Source organism: Caretta caretta, chromosome 2, assembly GCF_965140235.1.
Source record: "Caretta caretta isolate rCarCar2 chromosome 2, rCarCar1.hap1, whole genome shotgun sequence".
Classification (NCBI taxonomy): domain Eukaryota; kingdom Metazoa; phylum Chordata; order Testudines; family Cheloniidae; genus Caretta; species Caretta caretta.
In genome coordinates this window covers 42,159,722-42,182,112 of record NC_134207.1, presented here as the reverse complement: position 1 = coordinate 42,182,112, position 22,391 = coordinate 42,159,722, and the positions used below count along the sequence as shown (strand labels likewise).

At 43.4% G+C, this 22,391-nt stretch overlaps 1 protein-coding gene across 1 annotated transcript in view; it reads left to right on the top strand.

Annotated features, from left to right (window-relative positions):
• The first annotated feature begins 17,894 nt into the window (after positions 1–17,894).
• The window catches only part of SDC2 (syndecan 2), a 105,134-nt gene continuing 100,637 nt past the window's right edge, over positions 17,895–22,391 (top strand). The window contains exon 1 of the mRNA XM_048841298.2: positions 17,895–18,362. Within this exon, the coding sequence (XP_048697255.1) occupies positions 18,303–18,362 (60 nt within the window). The 5' untranslated portion in view covers positions 17,895–18,302. The remainder of the gene's footprint in view (positions 18,363–22,391) is intronic.

Below are 22,391 nucleotides of genomic sequence, written 5' to 3'. Positions count from 1 at the left end.
ATGCACAGCTACAGACTAGGGACCGAATGGCTAGGCAGCAGTTCTGCGGAAAAAGACCTAGGGGTGACAGTGGACGAGAAGCTGGATATGAGTCAGCAGTGTGCCCTTGTTGCCAAGAAGGCCAATGGCATTTTGGGATGTATAAGTAGGGGCATAGCGAGCAGATCGAGGGACGTGATCGTTCCCCTCTATTCGACATTGGTGAGGCCTCATCTGGAGTACTGTGTCCAGTTTTGGGCCCCACACTTCAAGAAGGATGTGGATAAATTGGAGAGAGTCCAGCGAAGGGCAACAAAAATGATTAGGGGTCTGGAACACATGAGTTATGAGGAGAGGCTGAGGGAGCTGGGATTGTTTAGCCTGCAGAAGAGAAGAATGAGGGGGGATTTGATAGCTGCTTTCAACTACCTGAAAGGGGGTTCCAAAGAGGATGGCTCTAGACTGTTCTCAATGGTAGCAGATGACAGAACGAGGAGTAATGGTCTCAAGTTGCAGTGGGGGAGGTTTAGATTGGATATTAGGAAAAACTTTTTCACTAAGAGGGTGGTGAAACACTGGAATGCGTTACCTAGGGAGCTGGTAGAATCTCCTTCCTTAGAGGTTTTTAAGGTCAGGCTTGACAAAGCCCTGGCTGGGGGATGATTTAACTGGGATTTGGTCCTGCTTCGAGCAGGGGGTTGGACTAGATGACCTTCTGGGGTCCCTTCCAACCCTTATATTCTATGATTCTATGATTCTATGATTCATTTCTGTGCAGGTGAAACAGACTAAGGCTATGTCTGCACTCGAGAGCTTACAATGGCACAGCTGCATTGGTACAGCTGTGCTGCTGTAAGCTCTCTAGTGTAGCCACTCTATGCGGACAGGAGAGAGCTCTCCCATTGACATAATTAATCCACCCCACAATGAGCAGCAGCAGCAGCTATGTCAGGGGGCGAAGCTCTCCCACCAACGTAGCACTGTCCACACCAGTGCTTATGTCAGTGTAACTTACGTTGCTCAGGGGGGTGGTTTATTCACCCACCTGAGCGACATACGTTATACCAACATAAATAGTAGTGTAGACATAGCCTAAGAGTCGATGCCTAGGAAATGTGCCAGAGAGGCCAAAGGAGGAAACCATGCTGCAGCTTGCTGAGACAGGAAGCTTAAAACCCCAAGGATTATAGGCTTGTATTCCCCTCACAGCAGTCTGGAGAGTGCTCAAGCAGAGCTGTGACAACTGGTGTATATAAAAGATAGATTTACAAACTGACTTTAATTAAGTCTATTGTGTGGAGACAAGGCCCACTCTTGGAAGAGACATGGGCACTCTCAGAGAGACTATATATATATGTCATCTTGTTTTGTTCTCTGAATCTAAAATAAAAGTTTTTCTCTTTTTTCAAATGTGTAAGAGCCTTTTCCATGGCTTTCCCAGACACTTTTCAATAGAATGGAGGCTGAGCAATTATAACCTAGGTAGGAATTACCTCCTTGGGCAAACTATATTTAGAGGTGTCACTGAAAGCCATTAAAAGCACTTAAGTCAATGACCTATATGAGTCATGCTGAAACTTCTGCTCTGCTAAATTCTCCTTCTGGAAGCAGAAACTAATGCTTTAAAATTTTTGTCTCCTTTTACAGAAAAGAATGGGGGGGAAATGTCATATCATCACATTAGTTTAGAAATTAGGATGAGAAGTGTAGAATTTATTGAATTGTAGCTACAGAAGCCATTTGTATGTAGGTGGGATGTTAAAATTCCAGCTCTCATGTTCTATTGCCAGGGTGCCAAGGCTGCTATTGCAGAGCTAACTTGAGTATTGTGAAGAGTCCCGTGGGATCACTAATGACCACAAATGGTTGGGATCTCAGTCTTAAGTGCCACCTGAAAGACAGCACATGATGGAATCCCCTAGCAAAATGCTGGGACATTGGTTCATTCCTGACCCAGAAGAGGAGAGATGCTACCTTGAACTCAGAAAAGTGGTCTGTCAGTTTTTGGTTTTTTTTAAACAAGAAAAACAAATTAATCCCTCAACTACCTATGACTAATTGTTAGCATGGGAAAGAATCAACCTATTACAGTATGTGAATTAAAAATGTTTGGAACTAACAAGACACAATGTTCTTCACTGCTTATTCATGCTAGTTTTTGTTGCCTACCTTTCCCATCCCTGAGTTCATATGATGTCTATCAAATTGTGAATTCCACAGAGCAGGATAGCGTCTTTTTACTGGTTCATAAAGTACCTAGCACATTTTATGATGAATAAATAAAATAATATAAATATTAATAGTTTTCTCAGGTATTTAAAAATGTTGCTTGTAACTTTCAGTTTACTTTGCTCTGTGTTCTATTGAAGCAGTCTGCAGCTCTGTTCAGTGTCTATGCCACCATTTTAATATAACATTGGTAGGTAGCTATGCATGTAAGTAACATTACTTGCAGATACAATCCCATTGATGGCAATGGAACACCTCGTGTGAATAATGTTATTCACACGGGTGAGTGTTTGCACGATTAGGCCCTTAGCAATAAACATTGCTTTGTGTGATGGCATTTATGACAATGCTTATCACCCAATCTGAAGAAAGAGGGGGAGGAAGAAAGAACACCATTTCATCTTTTAAGTTGCAGGAGACCTTTCCCGCTCCATCACATGTCACTCTTTTTTATTTATTTATTTATTTTTAATTCCCACACTACTAACCTCCCATTTCCTTCCGCTACTACAAAGCTCTTCAAAGATCAAAGTCATCATTGGCCATGAGTTTGCACAGCATTTCTATTCTGACACTGGATGGGGGCCAGCTGGCATCTGTTAAAACCATCATCAGAATATGCTTAATTAATGCTCCCAATTCAGCAGTTTAATAAAACACTGGAACTGACATGATGCTGACTGGCTGATGCCCAGTGACGGGACACTGCAAAAGCGCAGCCATGACTTTGACGTTAGCAGCTGTTTTAATTTTTCCACTGTTAATCTCCCTATTGTCCATTTAAAGATGCCCTTGTACACACAATGAAAATAAACTTTTGACAATTTCTCTCTTCATTTATTATTAAAAAATCACACAGAATGCCCTATACATTTACATGGTGCTTTACAAGCAAATAACAAGACATGTTCCCTTCCCCAAATTGCTTAGAGATAAATTCTGCCCTGACTTGTACCCAAACACTCCCACTGACCTCAGTGGGATCATGCATGGTGTAACTAAGGACAGAATTCATCCCTTGTAGTCTGAGGCTGCATGCAGAAAGCAACTTCTTACAGTGCAGTTAACTGGTTAGTGGTACAGCTGGCTAAATGCACAGGTCATTGTCACAGTGCAAAATAATAATTTGCAGCCAGTGACTTAGTCCTATGCCACTTCTGCTACCAGCCTCATCTGGCACACAGTTATTTTACAGTATGGACTGGCACCCCTACCCATGTCATTGTAAAAGATCAAGTCCTTTCCCCTCCTCTAATTGTGCAGTTGGGCAACCTACAGTGTACTTTCCCATGTGCTGTGTGCCTGACCCTGGCGACTCTATCCCCAATGCATAAGCTAACCCAGAGGGCTTACATAGCTTGATGAGGTCTTGACAGTGGTGACTCAGCAGTCAACCACATCTGAACAATGGAGAAGCAAAGACATGGTTTGGGTGGAAGATCGGGACTGCTGCTGGCGTCACATGATGAGCTCTTTCCTTTGAACTCATTTTTCTGCAATGACTACCACAAGCAGAACATTCAAAAAATGGGGGGGTGGGGGAAGGGGAGGCGGACAAGCAACACATTATCCATGTAAATTAATTGATTGACTATATAATTAGATCAGGGTAGCCAGCATTGTAGTTGGTTGTTTCTGGACAGTGCCTCCTGGGCTTGGAGTACCAGAATTGTAGCCAACTACCGCGTAGCTCCTTATTTTTGGTTCTCAGTGTTGTAAGTGATGTACAATTAGCAAGGAAAGGATGAGTGCTCAGTGGACAAGCAGCAGACAACTCAGGCTGCAAGGAGGCTGCATGGAATCGTAGAAAGATAGGGCTGGAAGGAACCTCGAGAGATCAGCTAGTGCAGTTCCCTGTGCTGAGGTAGGACCAGGGGTGAAAGTAAGTCAAGTGACTTACCAGTACGCTAGGGCCAGCTCTGGCCCCTGGAAGGGGCGGGGCCTAGCACGGAAGGGGCAGGGCTGAGGGGGTCAGAGCCAGCCCCAGCCCACCCTGTAAGGTGAGTGCCCCTGCCCTCCACCGGGGTAGCAGCAGCAGCAGCCCGGGGCTCCAGGGGCTATTTAAAGGGCCCGGGGCTCCCCTGCTTCTACCACCCCGGTCCTTTAAATAGCCCCCAGAGCCCTGGGGAAGCAGCGGGGCTCCAGCAGCTATTTAAAGGGCTGGGACGGTAGAAGCAGGGGAGCCCCGGGCCCTTTAAATAGCCGCCGGAGCCCTGCAGCCACTACCCCAGGGCTCCAGCAGCGGGGCTCTGGAGGCAATTTAAAGGGCCTGGGGCTCCAGCCACTGCTGGGAGCCCCAGTCCCTTTAAATTGCCCCCTGGGGAAGCCAGGCTGCCCCAGTACGGTGCACCGGCTCTTGCTGGTACGCCGTACCAGGGCGTACTGGCTTACTTTCACCTCTGGGTAGGACCAAGTAAACCTAGACCATCACTGACGGGTGTTTGTGGAATTCCCGTCATTGGAGGTTTAAGAACAGGTTAGACAATCTCCCTTGGAAGCCTATTCCAGTGCTTAAGTACCCTAATATTTAACCTAAATCTCCCTTGTTGAAGATTAAGCCCATAACTTCTTGTCCTACCAGTAGTGGACATGGAGAACAATTGATCACCATCCTCTTTATAACAGCCTTAACATATTTGAAGATTATTATAAGGTCCTCCCTCAGTCTTTTTTCTCAAGACTAAACATGACCAGGGTTTTGTTTTGTTTTAACCTTTCCTTTAGGTCAGGTTTTCTAAACCTCTTTAGAATTTGAGCTGTAGCTCACTTCAGCTTATGCTCAAATAAATTGGTTAGTCTCTAAGGTGCCAGAAGTACTCCTTTTCTTTTTGCGGATACAGACTAACACGGCTGCTACTCTGAAACCTGTAGAATTTTTGTTGCTCTCTTCTGGGCCCCCTCTAATTTGTCCACATCTTTCTTATCAGATCTGGATGCAGTACTCCAGCCTAAACCAGACCTGACTAGAGCATGACAATTACTTCCCCTGTCTCACATACGACACTCCTGTTAATACACCTCAGAACAATATTAGCCTTTTTTTTTTGCCACTGCATCACATTGTTGACTCCTGTTCAATCTGTGATCCACTATAACCTTGAGACGCTATTCAGCGGTACTACTGCCTAGGTAGATATTCCCCATTTTGTAGCTGTGCATTGACTTTATTTTTGTTCGTAGTGTAGTACTTTGCACACCTTTATTGAATTTCATCATGACCATCTCCAATGTGTCAAGATCTTTTTGAATTCTAATCTTGTCTGCCAAAATGCTATCAACCCCTCCCCACTTGTCATCTGCAAATTTTATAGGCATACTCTCCGCTCCATTATAAAAGTCATTAATGTAAGTATTGAATAGTACCAGACCCAGGAAAAACCATTTTATATTCAGAACTTTGAGTAATTTTCATGGTCACCCTTGTCCCCCAGTGATTTCTCTGATATTCTCTCTTGTGCATTACTCAGCCTTCCATGCCCTGGGGATGGGTTTAATGATGAGAAAATTTCTAGAGGCTCTTTAGCATTGGTTTGAATAAGCATCAAAGCTTCAAACACTTGGTGAATCCTGTCCAAACTTCTGGGATCTGCAAAACTGGGAGAGAAATATTGTAAGACTATGGGTGAAATCCTGGTTTCATTACAAATCAATGGGACTTCAGTGGAGCCAACATTTCATTTTCATGCCAGGATTTTTTTGCAAAATTTCCAGTACTTCCTGTTGCTGATCCAGTTGAAAACACTGTCCAAGAAGCTGTTCTAATGGTAAATAAGCTTTTCTTCTTTGGACCCAGTCATACCTAGGATGTGAAAGGAAAGAAGAGGAGTAAAGTAAACTTTTCCAAAACTTAAAAAATGGGGTTTGCTTGGATTCAATATGAGATGGACTAAGGTTCAGGTGATTTATTTTAGGTGATTAGTTCTGCCTCTCTGGATGTAGCGTATGGGGCTCATTCCCAGAGAAATTGGACCTTCTGAAATATAGGCTTACAGAATGCTCATCCATTTAGCTATACTTCAGTATTTGCCTTCTCTGTATTCACAAATGTGGAACTAATTCCCTGTATGATAGGGTATTTAATGAGCTTGTCTCTTGGATCCTGCAAAGAACTTAAAACCCTTTTGATGGCATTTTCATTTTAGCAATTAAAGTCTTATCACTGAGCTTTTCTGAGAACAGTGGGCCTGATTTTCCTCTTACACCATTATACACCAGTGAACTGTACTGATTCCAATGGAATTACTCCTGGTCTACACAGTGAGAGGAGAATTATAACTGTAACTTCTATCACTATTTAATTATATACCTTGAACTCATTTTGTCTGTCCTTTGCTTGGAGTATTTCACATAATTAAGTAATGCCCACGTTACTGTCAGTAAAGAATTGGTCAGTGTCAGGAATGTCTTCAGCATTCTTTCATTTCAAAATGTCTGTATAGAGTGGAAGTTGCTACCAGTCACTTTCTTCAACTTTGTGGTCTTGATATCATATTGTCATTGATGCTTTTCTAATGTTTATCTTCCTCTTCTGTCTTGTTGCTGATAGTGTTGGTTAAAGTCTTTCATTATCTCAAGTTTAGGTCTACAATTCTGTTTCTCAAATTTAGATGTGTAACCTGTTTATTAGTTGTCCCATCAAAACTCTACAAGTATTAAGGTTTCCTCTAATTTTAAACTCAGAATTAAGAGATTAACTTTGACTATTGATGAAGGGTTCTCTCTCTTCCTTAGTATTAAAAAGAAGTTCTCAAACTATCAGGTTTGCAGGCAATGGATGCCCCTTTCCAGCAAACTCCAATTAGTTCTACCATATCTCTAAGTAGATACAGTATCTTTTTTTGTTCCCTTCTCCCCTATAGAACTCTGAGTTGATGAGTTAATTTTTCTAATACCAGAATTTTCCAAACTTTTTTACATCCGTCAACAGTTTTAGGAGTCTCTCCTCTCTTCTCTTCTTCTCTCCTCTCCTCTACCTTGCTGTGATAATTCTAGGAGCAACTAGGAGATCAGTGATCAGTTCTTTATGGCTTTCATACAACAAGAGTTTTCAGGCATATTAATAAAAGTCCTATGGGGTTATTGACAGCTGACACCTGGTTATCATCCTTATGGACTCGCCAATGGCTTTCCAAAATGCCTTATTTGGGGGGGCATGTCCACCATATATGAAGAAATCCTCCCATTTGATTACCTTCTCTCCAGAATTTGCCCATCCTTATACCATACATTTGTGTAATTTTAACCATTGTTAAAGAACCTTAATGTAGTTTTATTAATGGTTTTTATTGAGGTATGAGGACCATTGCTCCATATATTTTCCCATTCCTTAAGTCTATGCCTATGTCAACTTTCTGTTTATGAACATAATTATTTCCTCTAAATAACAGTTAGAGATTATTTTGTATAGTGGCAGGTAAGCCTTTGTGTTTCATGGATATACTCAGTAGTTTCTCAAATTATATCAATTTTCTGCATAGGTTTGCCTTTTCTCCGAGGTGTCTTGAAAAATGTTTCAATTGTAGATATTAGTATCCTGGAATTTTGATGTCTTTTGCAAGTTGTTGTTTTCCATGAAGTGATCTAAATGGATGGTCTCTAAACAGTTGGCCAAATGTTGATAAACCTGTACGTTCCCAAATGTCCAAACTCTCAGGCTTATTGTGGAGTTAAAAATTCTATATTCTTTACTGTAGACCTGAGAAGTGCTGGGGATGGGCTTAGCTTTCTGAATAAATTATTCCAAATTTCTATTGTTCCTTTCATAAAAGGATGATTTATATTAATGATGACCTCTAAGATTTCTTTATCCAGGGGATCATGTGGAAGTTGATTACACGACAATAACTTTGTTCTATCTCTACCCAATGCTTAATAGGGTTTGGCGTTAATCAGTACATCAAATCTCTAATCTGACTAGTTTGTAATAGTGCTAAATGATAGGTACAGTCAATCCTTACATAAGAACATACGAATGGCCATACTGGGTCAGACCAAAGGTCCATCTAGCCCAGTATCCTGTCTTCTGACAGTGGCCAATGCCAGGTGCCCCAGAGGGAATGAACAAGTGATCCATCACCTGTAATCTGTTCCCAGCTTCTGGCGAACAGAGGCTAGGGACACCATCCCTGCCCAAACTGGCTAATAGCTATTGATGGACCTATCCTCCAGGAACTTATCTAGCTCTTTTTTGAACCCTGTTATAGTCTTGGCCTTTACAACATCCTCTGGCAAGGAGTTCCACAGGTTGACTGTGTGTTGTGTGAAAATCCTTCCTTTTGCTTCATACAGTCTTTAATTACATGATCATTCTATATTTTCCTCAGGATCCCCTGCTTCATTTAGTGAATGGGTAGTTATTCAATATATATTTTTATCTTCCTCATTCAATCAGTGGACTTCAAGCCCATTTACTGTATGCCAGCCAAACCCTGCATTGAATACAAATTAATAAATTTCCTCATGAGCAATTTTTAGGCTGTCATCACTAGAGTATCTGAGTGCTTCACAACCATGAATGCATTTATTTTCATAGTCCCTCTCTGAGGTGAGGTCATAGGTGCTGGAACTAGGGAAGCGGGGTTACAGTAGCACCCCCTGGCTTGAAGTGGTTTCCATCATATACAGGGTTTATAATTTGGTTCAATGGCTCTCAGCACCCCATTATGCAAATTGCTCCAGCACCACTGGGTGAGGTGATATCATTATTTATGTGTTTATTATTAGTAAAATTACCATCCTTCTGCTCCAATCTATGCCCCTCCCCTGGATGCTGTCCACCTTCTGGCACCTGAAAGCCCCCTATCCCTGCATTCTAACCAGACTACCTCTTCCTCCTCTCACTGCCTGGGCACCATCAGTGGAAGCACTGAGATAACAGGAGAGACAGTCTCCCTGCTCTAGTTCCTGTGCCCAGCTCCACAGCAGCCCTCAGCTGCCAAGAGGAGCAGTTTCAGGTTAAAGTACTGTTCTATCCCTGCAGCTCTCGACGGAAGCATGCTCAATAAAATTAGAATCTTTGGACAATTTAGCTGCCAAATTTTAACAAGTCTCTACTGGGGATTTATGAGCTGTGACTTTTGTTTTGTTTTGTTTTGAGAATTATAATTTAGCCAAATAAGGATGAAGTTTAACAGGAATGGCAAAAGGCACATTCCCAATGCCAGGGCCACCCTCCCTGCTGAATTTCAAATCCCTGCTCCAAAGCCTGAAGGTGTTAAAACTTCTGAAAGTGGCTGGAAGAATATACATTGTTTTGCGCATATTAATTTTTTTTCCCTAATCTCATTCTTGGTCACAGCGGATCCATTTTAGCTGAAACTCTGAAGAAAAAGAAATCAGCCTGATGAATTTTAGCCGGAATGGTTAAAGTTTGGCAAAATTAAAAGCAACTGATAATAGGGTCTTTTAATGCAAACTATCTGGCAACTTTAACTATAGGTAGCCTTATCAGTTCCACCTATAATTTGTGAATCCGACACTTCTTAGAGTGAATGGGAATTACTTATGTTCATCAGGAATTGTGAATAGATAGCTCTGTTATTACTTCCATTATTGAGTTAGACCTACATTTGACTGCTGTAGCTAATTGATTTTCATTAATTTCAGCAGTGCACCTGAAAGAAAAGGTCTTTCAGCCAAGCCCTCCTGTATTTTCTTTGATGTGGTACAGGCAAACAATATCCATGATACAATCTTCCATAATAATAAGCTGAACCAACAATGTTTCATTTGTAGGGATTGTCGTGTATGAGGAGGTATGCTAATTTCTTAGCAAACATTGAGCAGTGGTTCTAAATTAAATGTTCAGAAACAAAGAATTCTCTTGTATTTTAAGGGAACATTTTGTGGTTATAAAAATTAAAGCCTAATAGCATTGGTTCTACCCAGGCAGAATGGGTAAAATTTACTCTGTTTGGAAGATAAACTGAACTGATGCATTTAAGTTCTGTGGTATTGACTATCCAGTTTCATAGTCTGGAAGATAAAGTTTACTTTCTATGCTTCATGATTTTTGGTAACTATGGCCACCGGGATACTACTTTCACTATTTCTGTTTTATTTTACTAGAGTCTCCAATGGAACACTTAGGCCCTGATTTAGCAAAGCACTTACATATGTGCTTAATTGAAATACATTTAAATGTTTTTCCTAATCCGAATGGAATTAAGCATGGTTTGCAAATAGGGGTTTTAGTGCGATCTTTGTATCTGGATTAGTGAATAGTTTTGATGCCACCCTCATCACAGGCCCAACAACTTTCTAATCTTCCTAATGCCCTGAGAGTATGTATTCATGACCCTTCTGCTGCGTATAGGACAGTATTTCAAAATTTCAGTTATATCACTTAAAGCATTAGCTTCCCCAACTTTGTCCCCCGTCTAACAAAACACTTAAGTATGTGGTTTCTTTAGTCAACAGGACTATTCACATACCTAAAAGTAAATACATGATGACAAACACTTAAGTAACATCTTTGTTCTTAAGTAGACCTGAATTTGCTGATCTTCAAGGCATGCTGCCAAAACCATCTATCTGAGGAGGACTGAGGGCATGGGGCTTTGGGTTGTGGGGGTGGGATGGGATGGGCATATTCTGTTGCATTTACTAGCTGGTATGTTAATTCTCTTTGCATTTTGCAACTGGATCACCCTTCTCTACCACATCAAACACAAACTATTCATCTTCATTTAAGGTTCTTCATAGCCTAAACCCACCCTACTTTTCTCTTGTACACTACTGAGATGTTGACTCTTGCCTCTGCTCTGCCATTGATGCTGGCCTTCATAGTTTATTTGTTAAATTTCATAGGAGCACCTCTGAATTTTCTCCCATGTTGCCCCCCTAAGCATGAGGGGAGCTCCCTGTAAAAACAAAACCACCTCATAGTCTTCCTTGAAACTCTCTTTTGCCATGATGCCTTTAAAAAAATGGACAGTTAGGGAGCTGGTCTGAAGTGACCACTGCTTTTCATGCTGTCAGGTTTTGTCTGATTGTTTCCTTGTGCCTTCCCCCCGCAGTCTGCTTATTGTATCCATCTGTTCTCTTTTTTTCCCCCTGATACTTAGGTTCAGTGATGAGCTGCCAAAATCTTAACAACCGGTTCCCTATAAAAAGTTCTGATTTAAGGGATGTGCACAGTATGTATTTTTTGTACCAGTAGGGTTACCATACGTCTCTATTTTCCCGGGAGGAAATTTTAAAATTTAAAAATTCCTCCCGGATGGTGATTTAAGAACCAAAGAGTATGACATGTCCGGGAAAATACGGATGTATGTTAACCCTACCTAAAGTTCTTTTTTAAAAAGATGGGCCTGAAATAGAAATGAGCTCCGTTTCACATGTGTGGGTCCCCACCACGCCCTGGGGGTGTGCTAGGGTGACCAGATGTCCTGATTTTGGGATCTTTTTCTTATATAGGCGTCTATTACCCCCCACCCCCTGTCCTGATTTTTCACACTTGTTGTCTAGTCACCCTAGGGTGTGCACATGTGTGGGTCCCAGCTGCTTCCTGTCCCGGGGCTGACTGGAGGTACGGGCTAGATGCAGGCAGGGCTGGCTGCAGACAGGGGGTGTGGGGCTGGCTGGCTTTGGGCAGGGCTGCAGGGGGGTGTGGCAGGGGTTGGCTGGAGATGGGGGGTGTGGAGCTGGCTAGCTTCGGGCGGGGGGTGCGTGCGGCAGGGGTTGGCTGGAGACAGGGCAGGGGGTGTGTGCGGCAGGGGTTGGCTGGATACAGGGCAGGGGTGTGGCAGGGGCTGGCTGCAGGCAGGGGGTGCGGGGCTGGCTGGAGACAGGGCAGGGCAGGCGGTGCGTGCGGCAGGAGTTGGCTGGAGACAGGGCAGGGCAGGGGGTGCGGCAGGGGCTGGCTGTAGGCAGGGGATGTGGCACGGGCTGGAGACAGGGCAGGGGTTGCGTGCGGCAGGGGTTGGCTGGAGACAGGGCAGGGGGTGCGGCAGGGGCTGGCTGCAGTCGGGGGTGTGTGGGGGTGGCTGGAGGCAGGGGCTGGCTGTGGGCAGGGTGGTGGGTGCTCATGGGGAGAGTGGCTCGGAGTGGCCCGAGGAGCAGGACGCAGCCCAAGCCCAGCAGAGCAGCCGGGGACCCACCAGGCAGCAGCGGGAGCCCCAGGGCCAGGGGTCGGGGGAGCAGCAGCCGCACCAGGGCTCATGTCCAGGGCCAGGCGGCAGCCCACATGGCTCCCGCAGCACAGCGCCCCCAGCGGCCGGACGAGGAATTACATCACTTCTCCGCCGGAGCCTATCAAAGCCTCAGTGCCCCCTTGCAGGGAAGCGGGTTAACAACCGGTTCTAAATCTGCTTCAAAATTTAACAACCAGTTCATGCGAATCAGTGCAAACCTGCTCCAGCTCACCACTGCTTAGGTTTCATGCTTATAAGGAAGCCAAAAGAACATTATAGTCCTTGAACACCTTTAGCGTTATTCATATGTTCATAGAGAAGGACTATTTTTGTGGTCTTATAATAAAAGCATGGGACTGGGTAAATTTCACAATGTTATACTAATTCCTGGGTTGTACTGAATTCTGTTATAATAATTCTTGGATTGTATTGAGAAGTTCCACTCACGGAGGGTCAGATAACAGCAGGGGTATTTTTAATCAGTTTACTTCAGATAATTAATTACTCACATTGGCTCAAAAAAAAATCATCTACTTTGTTTCTTGTCTCATACTTTATTCCTCTTTGTATAAGTTATCCAGGAGAACTTATGACCTCTTATTACTTTTAATGTGATGCCAACTCTTTTCCATTCCCAGCGGAAGTAAAGGCACCGATCATTTATACAACAAATGTTGGCTGCAACCAACTACTCTGCACCGCCTCTTTTATTGCTGCTGTGAGGCTTTCAGATCTGCTCTCTATACTTCTCCAGATGCTTTCAACCTGGCATTCTCCAGCTTTTTTATAGTGTTGGCTACATCTTAATAGATAGATTGTACTGTTGGCAGTTCCTTTCCCATTCAGACTTGTACGCATCTCCTCCCCTCCCATTTATAATTGTATAACACACCTGTGGCAACTGCAGCAGTTGACCACATGAAAAATTAATATTAGGAGAATACTTAGTGACTTTTAAAAGCTATATTTAAATGTGATTCAGCGGCTGAAGCTATGCCAGAACCAGGTAACCAGATAGCTCTCTGCGGAGTCCTAGCAAGTGTTACAATTTGGGAACCATTGATCTAAGTCTTTCACCAACTTCCTCCAAAGCCTTGTGTGTCTTTTCACAGTCCCACTCTTTATGCCATCTGTCTCTAACCATGACTATTCACTGAAATACAAGAGAAACCACTTTACATCCTAAAGGAAAAGTCCTTCAAACCCATGTCTACACTATCAAACAACTGCACTTTAGCCTGGTTTAGGCAGATTAGTAGTTGCTTTGGTTGTACCATATTTTGACTGGCCAATGTGAATGATTCCAAGCCATGAATCCAGGGTTCATGGCCAAACTTTCCCCAAATTCAGGGGTTTGTTCCCCATATATATATATAGATGAGAGAGAAAGATCTCCACCCACCCAAACAATGAAGTTCAGATTTAGATCTTCGTAAGGGTTGGTGTATTGGCCTTATCTTTAGTCTACAATCAGATTTGAAAACACCTTGCTGTAGTCTACCTGGGCTAAGCACATTTTAAAAATGTCTTTAACATGATTTGCCCTTGTCCCTATTAGCCATCCAAACCATGTTATAATAACCTGGTTTGACCATTACCCTTGCTACGATAATACAGATGCTAAGGGGCCTAAAAGAGGAGTGGGTGAACTGTTTTTAACACAAAGGCAACACAGTGATTAATGACTGAGGTTTGGATCCCAAGTGTCCCAGGCCTGCAGCTTTTTCTTGGCAGCTCTGTTATGTTGCCTGTCTCTGGTTACTCTCCCATTGTAGTTCTTATTACACACTTCCTTTGGGTGAAAAACACTTTGTTTCTGCTTCGTGCTGGGCCTCCCTCTTGCCTCTGTCCCTATAAAATCAGGGCGACAACAGGAGCAGGTGCAGGCACAATTGGCTATGATTATGTAGCACAGCTGTTGTGGAATAGGGCCACACATATAAATGTTTTTGTTGCAATATGGATGGAGCTCTGGACAGGATAGTGTTAGGAATGCTGGAAGGCAGCAAGTGACTCTCAGGACATATTTTTGCTGTGACTCAAAAGGACTATTTCTTTTCTTTTTATTTACAGTCACTTTTACCCCCCTTTCATTTTTTTACAAAATTATTTTATATCTGCAATCTTGAGCCCCAATCCTGCAAACACTTATGCACATGTTTAACTTTATGCTTGACTTCAGTGGGATTACATGTGTGTGTAAACTTAAGCATGTACATAAATGTTTGCAGATTTGGGGCCACAAATGCTAAGTTTTAGGCCCCAAATCTGTACTAGACTCTATTGATAGACACTTGGGGCCAAGGAGGAGCCCCATTACTGCAGGGATCTGCCATGAGGAGCTCCTTGCAAGATAAAGGCCTTAGTCAACAGTAGCCTTTGTTTTGGTCTGGAGTGGATTTTAGAACAGAATAGGTAAATCCCTGAGCAAGAAGGATTGGAACAAAAATGCAAATGAAGTTTTTTTTGTGTTTAAAACATATGCACATGAAGGCTAAAATAACCCACCATAGTAACGTTTTTTGGTTTTTTTTAAACAATACTCAGATTCCTTATGGCACTTCCTGCACATGGGTTTTCTTTCTTGCTCTTCCCTCTATGTTGTTTTTGTTTTTAATGTTGTATACTGCTTTTACCATTTAAACATAATGTACAGCCATTACTAAGGAACCAGAGAAAATACCTAACAGTCCTGTACTTTAATTGTAGCTCCTCTTTCATCTTGTGCAAATCATTCAGGCCTCGATCCTGCAAGCTGATCCGTGCCGATGGACATTTGCTGCACCGTCAATGGAACTCTGCATAGGTGTATGGGTTTGGCTGTGTGGATCAGCTCGCAGGATGGGAGCCTTAAACCCTCTGCCTCACTTTCCTCAATTGTAAAGGATAATACTGACCTACCTCACAGGGTTGTTGAAATTATTAATAGTTATACCACAGTCCAGCCAAGAACTCTGAGTGGACCCCTCCATCTGTACAGAACCCATTGGCTTCATGCAGTTGCAGGGGCCTGCCCACCCACATTACATCACCAGATCAGGGCCTTAATGTTTACCGTGTGCTTTGAAGATGAAGTGATATATTATGCAATCAGTTTTTATTCAGAACTCTCCATTGATTGGTTAATGATTGTACAGCGCAAAGCTCTGAAGATGTAAAAAAAATAAAAAAGGCCAAAGTGGATTTCAGAAGGGAGTGCTATGTAAAAAGTGGTGACAAGATATGTTCTGAAAATCAGTATTTAGATGAGTATTATTACTATTATGTTGTCTCAGGATCATATCCACACACATGGAGGGGATGTGACAGTTACTCTGCTCGGTTGGTATGGAAGGGAGTCGCCCACAGCCCAATTGCCTCAGTTCCTGCCACAGGGGCTTCTCTGTGGATCTATGTGTGAGGAAGGGATTTGGTGGGGGAGGGGCAGCGGTTACATTTGTACTGTGTGAACTTTTGCGCTGGTAGGGGATATGCTCAAGGAAAGCCATGAGACCAGGGAGTAGTGACTCAGTTGAACTGGGCTCCAAGACTTGATTCTTCCGGGGTTTTGTTGCAGTGTAGACACGGAACTGTCCACCACAGGAACCGAGACAAGCGTTGCAGGAAATATGGCTACTCAACGAGACCCTGCCCCAAGTCCTGTGCAGCTGCAAGCCCCACTCCAGAGCCTGGCAGCTGCGCCATGATGCCACCCAGAACCACCTGGTGAAAGCCATCTCACCGCGCCTGGGGGAGATCACTGTAAACTGCGCCATCCTCGGTACTGACAGACAGTTGCGACCTGACATGGTAGTCACCGATGAGGCCCAGAGAAAGACCATCCTCGTCGACGTCACGGTCTCCTTTGAGAACAGGACCCCGGCCTTCCGCGAAGCCCAAGCTCGTAAGCTGGAAAAATACTCCCGCCCTGGCCGACACCCTGAGAGCGAAGGGCTACGAGGTGCAGATGGACGCCCTGATCGTCGGAGCTCTGGGCGCTTGGGACCCCTGCAACGAGCGTGTGCTGCGGACCTGTGGGATCGGTCGATGCTATGCATGGCTCATGCGGCGCCTCATGGTCTCGGACACCATCTGATGGTCCAGGGACATCTACATCGAACACTTTCACCGGCCACCGACAGTACCAGGAGGTGTGAGCCGGTACGACATCGTGCATCCACTACGAAAAAGGGACCGAGAGACTTTTTCCATTACACCATATGAACTGGAACCATAAACTCACTGAACATTAAATCTCACCAAATGAGGGTAAATCCATCCTCATCATGGTATCCACTCATTATACTCCACACCTGAACATAGCCATTATATGAACAACATACCCCCATATCTCAATGTCTGTACTTTGACCCGTTAACCTTTTACCCCCAATCGGGGATATTGCAGATTATGTATTTCTTATGCCACTTGTTCCTAAAACGAACTTCGCACCCCTTGATAATCTGTACCTTATTCCCTGATAACCAGAAACTTCTATGCTTAAACTCTGTACCATTTTCTTTTTATTTTAACATCATCTTAATAAAATTATTATGCCCTCAGCATCCAAACCATAGAGTGTGGGGAGGAGACACAGGATTTGTGGAAAACTCTGCAAGGAGAACCTCACTGAGCTTTCTTCTCCACCATTCCGAGTCTTTAGAGATTTTTAAGGCAGAAGGGATCATTATGATCAGATAATCTGACCTCCTGCATAATACAGGCCACAGAATGTCAACCATTAGTTCCTGAATTAAGTCACATGGGGCAATTTGTAGAAGGGGGTGAAACCGTATGCTTTCCCAGTTGGTATCCAAATTACATTCCATTACATTTACAGGTATCCCATTACAATTACAGGTCCATTACAGTTCATGGATACTGTCTAGTCAAAGTATGTATTCATAGGGTGCCAGGTGTTGCAATATTTATGGTGGAGCTCACTGTACTATTTGTCCTTTTTAAAGCCCCAGCTCCTGGATTTTGTATGATTACACCTGAAGCTCAGATTTCATTTTTGTTAAAGTAAATTTCTAGCCCTCAGTCATACAGAAAAGTTTGACAATCTGAACCCCAAAGAGCAAATAAAACGACCTCTAGATGCTAGTCTTCAACAATCTTGGGTTTTTTTAGCCAGTCTCATGATGTTGGAATGGAGTTGGCAATACTGCATGCCATTATGTTAACATACTGTAACATGTAATGAGGGATGGGGTAAGGGAGATCACCGCTCCAAACAAGGATCTGAAAGCATAAAAAAAAGTCAGATTGCAAAGTTATAAAAAAAAAATCTTTCCAAGTTTATTATTGGGAATCGGCCCAATTCTCACGCTTCAAAGCAAAAACGTGCTGAACATTTCCCCCTCGGTTGCCCCGTGGCGTTGCAAATGCTTTTCATTTGTATTAAAGGGGGCAAAAAATAGAAGGGGGGAGGGCACCAAAACCAAAAGTTGCTTGGATGTGTGTAAGGAGAAAAGAGAGCTGCTGCAAATCCTCCCTCCTCCCACTGGCTGCCTGAGCTGCCAATCGGTGCTGTAATCCTGCAGGAATTTCTCCTGGGTTTAACTAGGAGTCGCACTGCTGCCTCCTCTCACACGCAGAGGCGGAGGCAGGCTCTGGACTGAGGGAGAAGGGAGCAGAGAGGGACCTGCACAGAGCTCTGCTCTCCCAGCCGCTGCCTCCGCGCTCCCAAACTTTTGCTCCCTCATTTATTGATGCAGCTGAAACGGTGTCAGGGAGAATAAAATCCACCCCGGGCAGGAGGGAGACCGACCAACTCCGCCCCGGGTCCCGTGGGATTCCTGCCTGCAGGCAGCCAACAAGTGAGAAGCGGCGGCGCCAGAGGCGGCCGCGGGAGGGAGGGAGCGCCCGGGGTCCCTGCTGCTGGTGCTGCGGGCTCTGGTGGTGGCGAAGCAGCCGGGGGTTGCTCGGCGGCTGGGTTTTGCCTGAAGCGGCAGCTGCCTCGCCTGCACCCCGGGAATAATGCGGAGCGCGTGGATACTGCTCACTTGTGGCTTGGTGGCCTACGTGTCCGGGGAGTCGGTAAGTTGGGTGGGAGTGGGGGACGGGGTTCCCCTGCGGGTGGCAGCACCAGCCCTGGGTGGCTTTCCCGGGAAAGCTGCAGACAAACAAGCCTGTATCCCCGCCGGGCACAGTGTCGTTCCGAGGGGGGCAGGAGTTACTCTGCCGAGGTGCAGCGATTCCCCGCTCCTGTTGAGTCTTTGCCGTGACTAGACAAAGTCCTGGGGGAGAGGGAGATTGTGCAGTAATACCCCCCCCCCCCCATTCTGGTGGGAGACTTTTGGTGGGGGGTGTGGAGGCAGAGCAGCCTCAAGGCTGCCTTGGGGAGAAACCCGCTTCTTCCATACTGTCTCAGGAAAGGGGCGGCAGGACGAGCTGCTGCTACCTCTGCTGGGCAGGAGACTGCCGAAGTCACTTCGATGATCTGCCCAAGGGGTGTTTTCCCCCTTTGCGCGGGGCTGTACATTATGATTCCGACAGACATCTGGTGGGAGCTGGAGACTTTTTTTTCTTAACAACAAAAACACAGCCTGGGCCAGCCCGTGGCGGGGAGGGGGGGGGGGAGTTGTGTGTGTATGAGAGACTTGACTCTTCTTGGTGTGACCGTCGCACCCTAGAAGATAAAGTTTGGTGTTTTTGCGGGCTCTGCTGCCGCAGCGTTGTTGGCGGACTGGAGGCGAACGTGGTGGGACGGGGCTCAGAATTCACACAGCCTTGCACTAAAAATAAGTTTGAAAATCGTCTTGCATTTAGATTAACCTCGCTGTGTATAATGATAGGACAGTACTTTCTCTCAGAAGCTGTATTTTTGGAGGTTTGTGACTTGCAAAAATGATTGCCTTCTGGTTAATACATTTTGGTGGCGCGGAGAGGGGCATTTGTTGGCACAGTTAGAATGTAGAAAATATGTCTGGCTTGTGCTCTTTCCTGCTTGTTTTCCAGTCACTAACAGCTTTTTAGCTGTAGAAACCACCAGGGATTCCTCTGGGCTGTAACAATGGTGCTCAGGGCAGTGGAAGACTTTTGGTCTTTAAGTGGTTGCACTGCTGTCTCCTGCTTTTCCTCCCTCCTTCTCCCACCTAAGTAGTAGGAGTTTGGTACTCAGTTGACTCCTGTGCTCTGGTTTAAGAACGGTATGTGTTTTCTGATTTGCTCTCCAATAGACTGTCCTGCCTCTCATTCTTTCCTCTGCAGTGAAGGGAATTGTTGCCTTACAAAATAACTCATATCCCTGTTCCTGAAAATGCCCTTGTGAGTTGACGGATTCAGCTACAGCACTTACTTGCCCAAGAGGGCTGCATTTTGTATCTCCACTATCTACCATATGACCTAATTAAGTTATAACTTTTGAGGTAAAAGAAGACTACAAAAAATGCTCCCATGAGGCATGTTTGTGTTCTCTCCTCCCTCCCCCCTTACTTTGAGGCTAGAAGTAATGTTCTCAAGTTTGTGAAATTTGGAGTCAACATGACTCCCTGGAGGGATTTGCTTGCATTCTGTATTCCCTGTGCAGCTTTCTGTGTAACACTTGCATCACAACTACTGGAAAAAAAAATCAATAGCTCAGAAAAGTTGGTCTTTTACCCTCATTTCTTTAGCACATAAAGTGATGTTGTTAATCTCAGCTTGCCTCGTTTCATTTAAGGATTTTTTAAATAAAATTGAGAATTTGAGCTTGTCAGACTATTTTATACTTTGAAAAAAGAGCTTCCTAGTGTAGAACGAGTATTTACCCTTGAGAAACATTCCAGGCAATCTGGTATCTAAAATCACAGTCAGGGAAAACAAGAGCTCCTCTGTGAGAGAAACATACAAGTGGAGCCTCCTCAAAACATGGAGAGATTTAAGGATGACTCTTCCGCTGATAACACTTTACAGATGTTTTTCTCTGAGAAGCTTAGTCTAATGTTGCTGTGTATGCTTTCAAAAATCACAAATGTATTTTCACTAACTTTGGCCCTCTAGTTAATTAAGTCAGCTGCAAGGATTTGAATCCCTTGTAGGGAAAGAGTCACTTACCTTCTGTGTCTTACTTTCTTTCTCCATAAAATGGGGATAATAATACCTTACTAGCATTTGAGGCTTTTTCACTAATGCTTGTAAAGTGCTTTGAAATTCTCTGAGGGAAGGTGACTCAGGATTTTTAGGATCTTTAACATTTCTCAATATGAAATTAAGGTACCCTGACAATTTAATTCAATTACAATGAACTGCTGCTCCACTGTGGTTAACAATCTTACTCAAGTGCAATATCTTTTGAAAGTGTTTTAGATATTATTTAAATATGAACACAATAAAGGATCTCTTGTTTAGTGGTCAGCTGGTTGTTCATGAAAGCCATTTAAGGCTAATACTTTTTTAAAATAACTAAAAAATGCAATCCAGCATAACTAGTGATTTTAGTTTGTATTATGAAAAATAAAAATTTGATTCAGTTCATTATAGCAAGTCTTTAATGAGGTACAGTATATTTTAATACTTTCTATTTAAATTTTACAGCTATAATTGCTTCTAGAAGTTCCATAGCTGTGAAGTTCTGTGATGGTGTGGTAACCATTAAAATGCCACAGCAATTAGTAAAGTATTAAGTTTTATGTTTTGCCTTAGGACTATTGCCTTCTTCCGCTGTGAGCCATGAGGCCAGTTTGTGGGAATGTATCAGTGCTGCTTGGTTTATGGGTTAATGGAAGTGCAGCATAAAGTATCTAGGGGAGCAGTGCTGGCGGCTTGCCTTTAGTGCAGTGCCTTTGCAGCTGGAAGAAAGTTGTGAAACTATTGTATAAGTAAAGGAGGACTAATTGCTCTTTCACTGTGTTTCTAGTATCTGGCTGTAAGTATGTACTGTCCTCTCTAGTTAAGTTTTTTCTTAGAGCTATCTTTAGGAAAAGATAGAGGAGGATTTTATAAACATAGTTCTTAATAAAATAAAGGAATCTTGGAGATAAGAGGAATTTATATGGATGTTTAAAAGTCTATCAGTTCTCAGGGGGCACTGTCCAGTAGTTGTTTGTAAGTCTTATTCTAGTAGCTTTCTGAAAAAAAAGAGACAAGAATACACAAGAACCTTTAGCATTCCTTTTTTATGGAGATAAATTTAAAAAGGAGTGATTCTGTTTGCTCTTCACTAGAAATTAACAGTATGTTTTGAATCTCTGCCCTGTGGTTTATTACAAAAAGCCCAAAGATGCACATGATTGGTCTTTAGTTTTTAGTACAAAATAACACTGTACAATGATATATCAACATGAATTTAGTAATCTCTGCAATGTGTTTTCCCTCTTTCTAGTCTGATTGCTGTGAAGTAGACATACAGAACAGACTTTGACACAGTGTGTTTCAGCCATTAGAAGGACAAATATCAGGGCAGTATCCAGTATTATTTGAAAAATATTTGACCTCTTAAGAGCTTGAATCTAAAATCTTTTCCTGTATTGACTTGTTGTGTCCTGGTTGCCCACGAGTTTTGGGCTGTTTGGTGTTGAATTGAGAAGAAGGAATGATATGGACTTTGGAGACAGATATCTGAGTGAGAGGGGAGAGGAAAAAATGAAGTAATGAGTCACATGTTAGGTTTATCTGGAGAGTGTCCATTTTCAGTAAATTTAGTTTAATCTGCTGGGCTACTCGGAGTATCTCACTGCATTTCTAAACAAAGGTTACTTTTAAATTTTGCTTTTCCCAATGTACATACATAGACTGTAAAGACACATTGGGTGGACCGCAAAAAGAAAAGGAGTACTTGTGGCACCTTAGAGACTAACCAGTTTATTTGAGCATGAGCTTTCGTGAGCTATTTACTCCAAACCAGAGGCTGGAGTATTTCCTTATAGTGTCTTGTTAAGTATCTGTTGCATGCTAACATAGTGTGTCAAAGCTGCTCTTTCTTACTTTAGCTACATTTCCGACTAGACCCATCCCAGTCCTTCATCCATGTATGTTTAACAAGGTATTTTAAATATCTGAAATTATTGAACCACTTTGATACTGGCTGTGCTTTGGCAGACTTATGCTGGTGTGTATTTTTAATATATTTTTAGCACCGTCATGTAC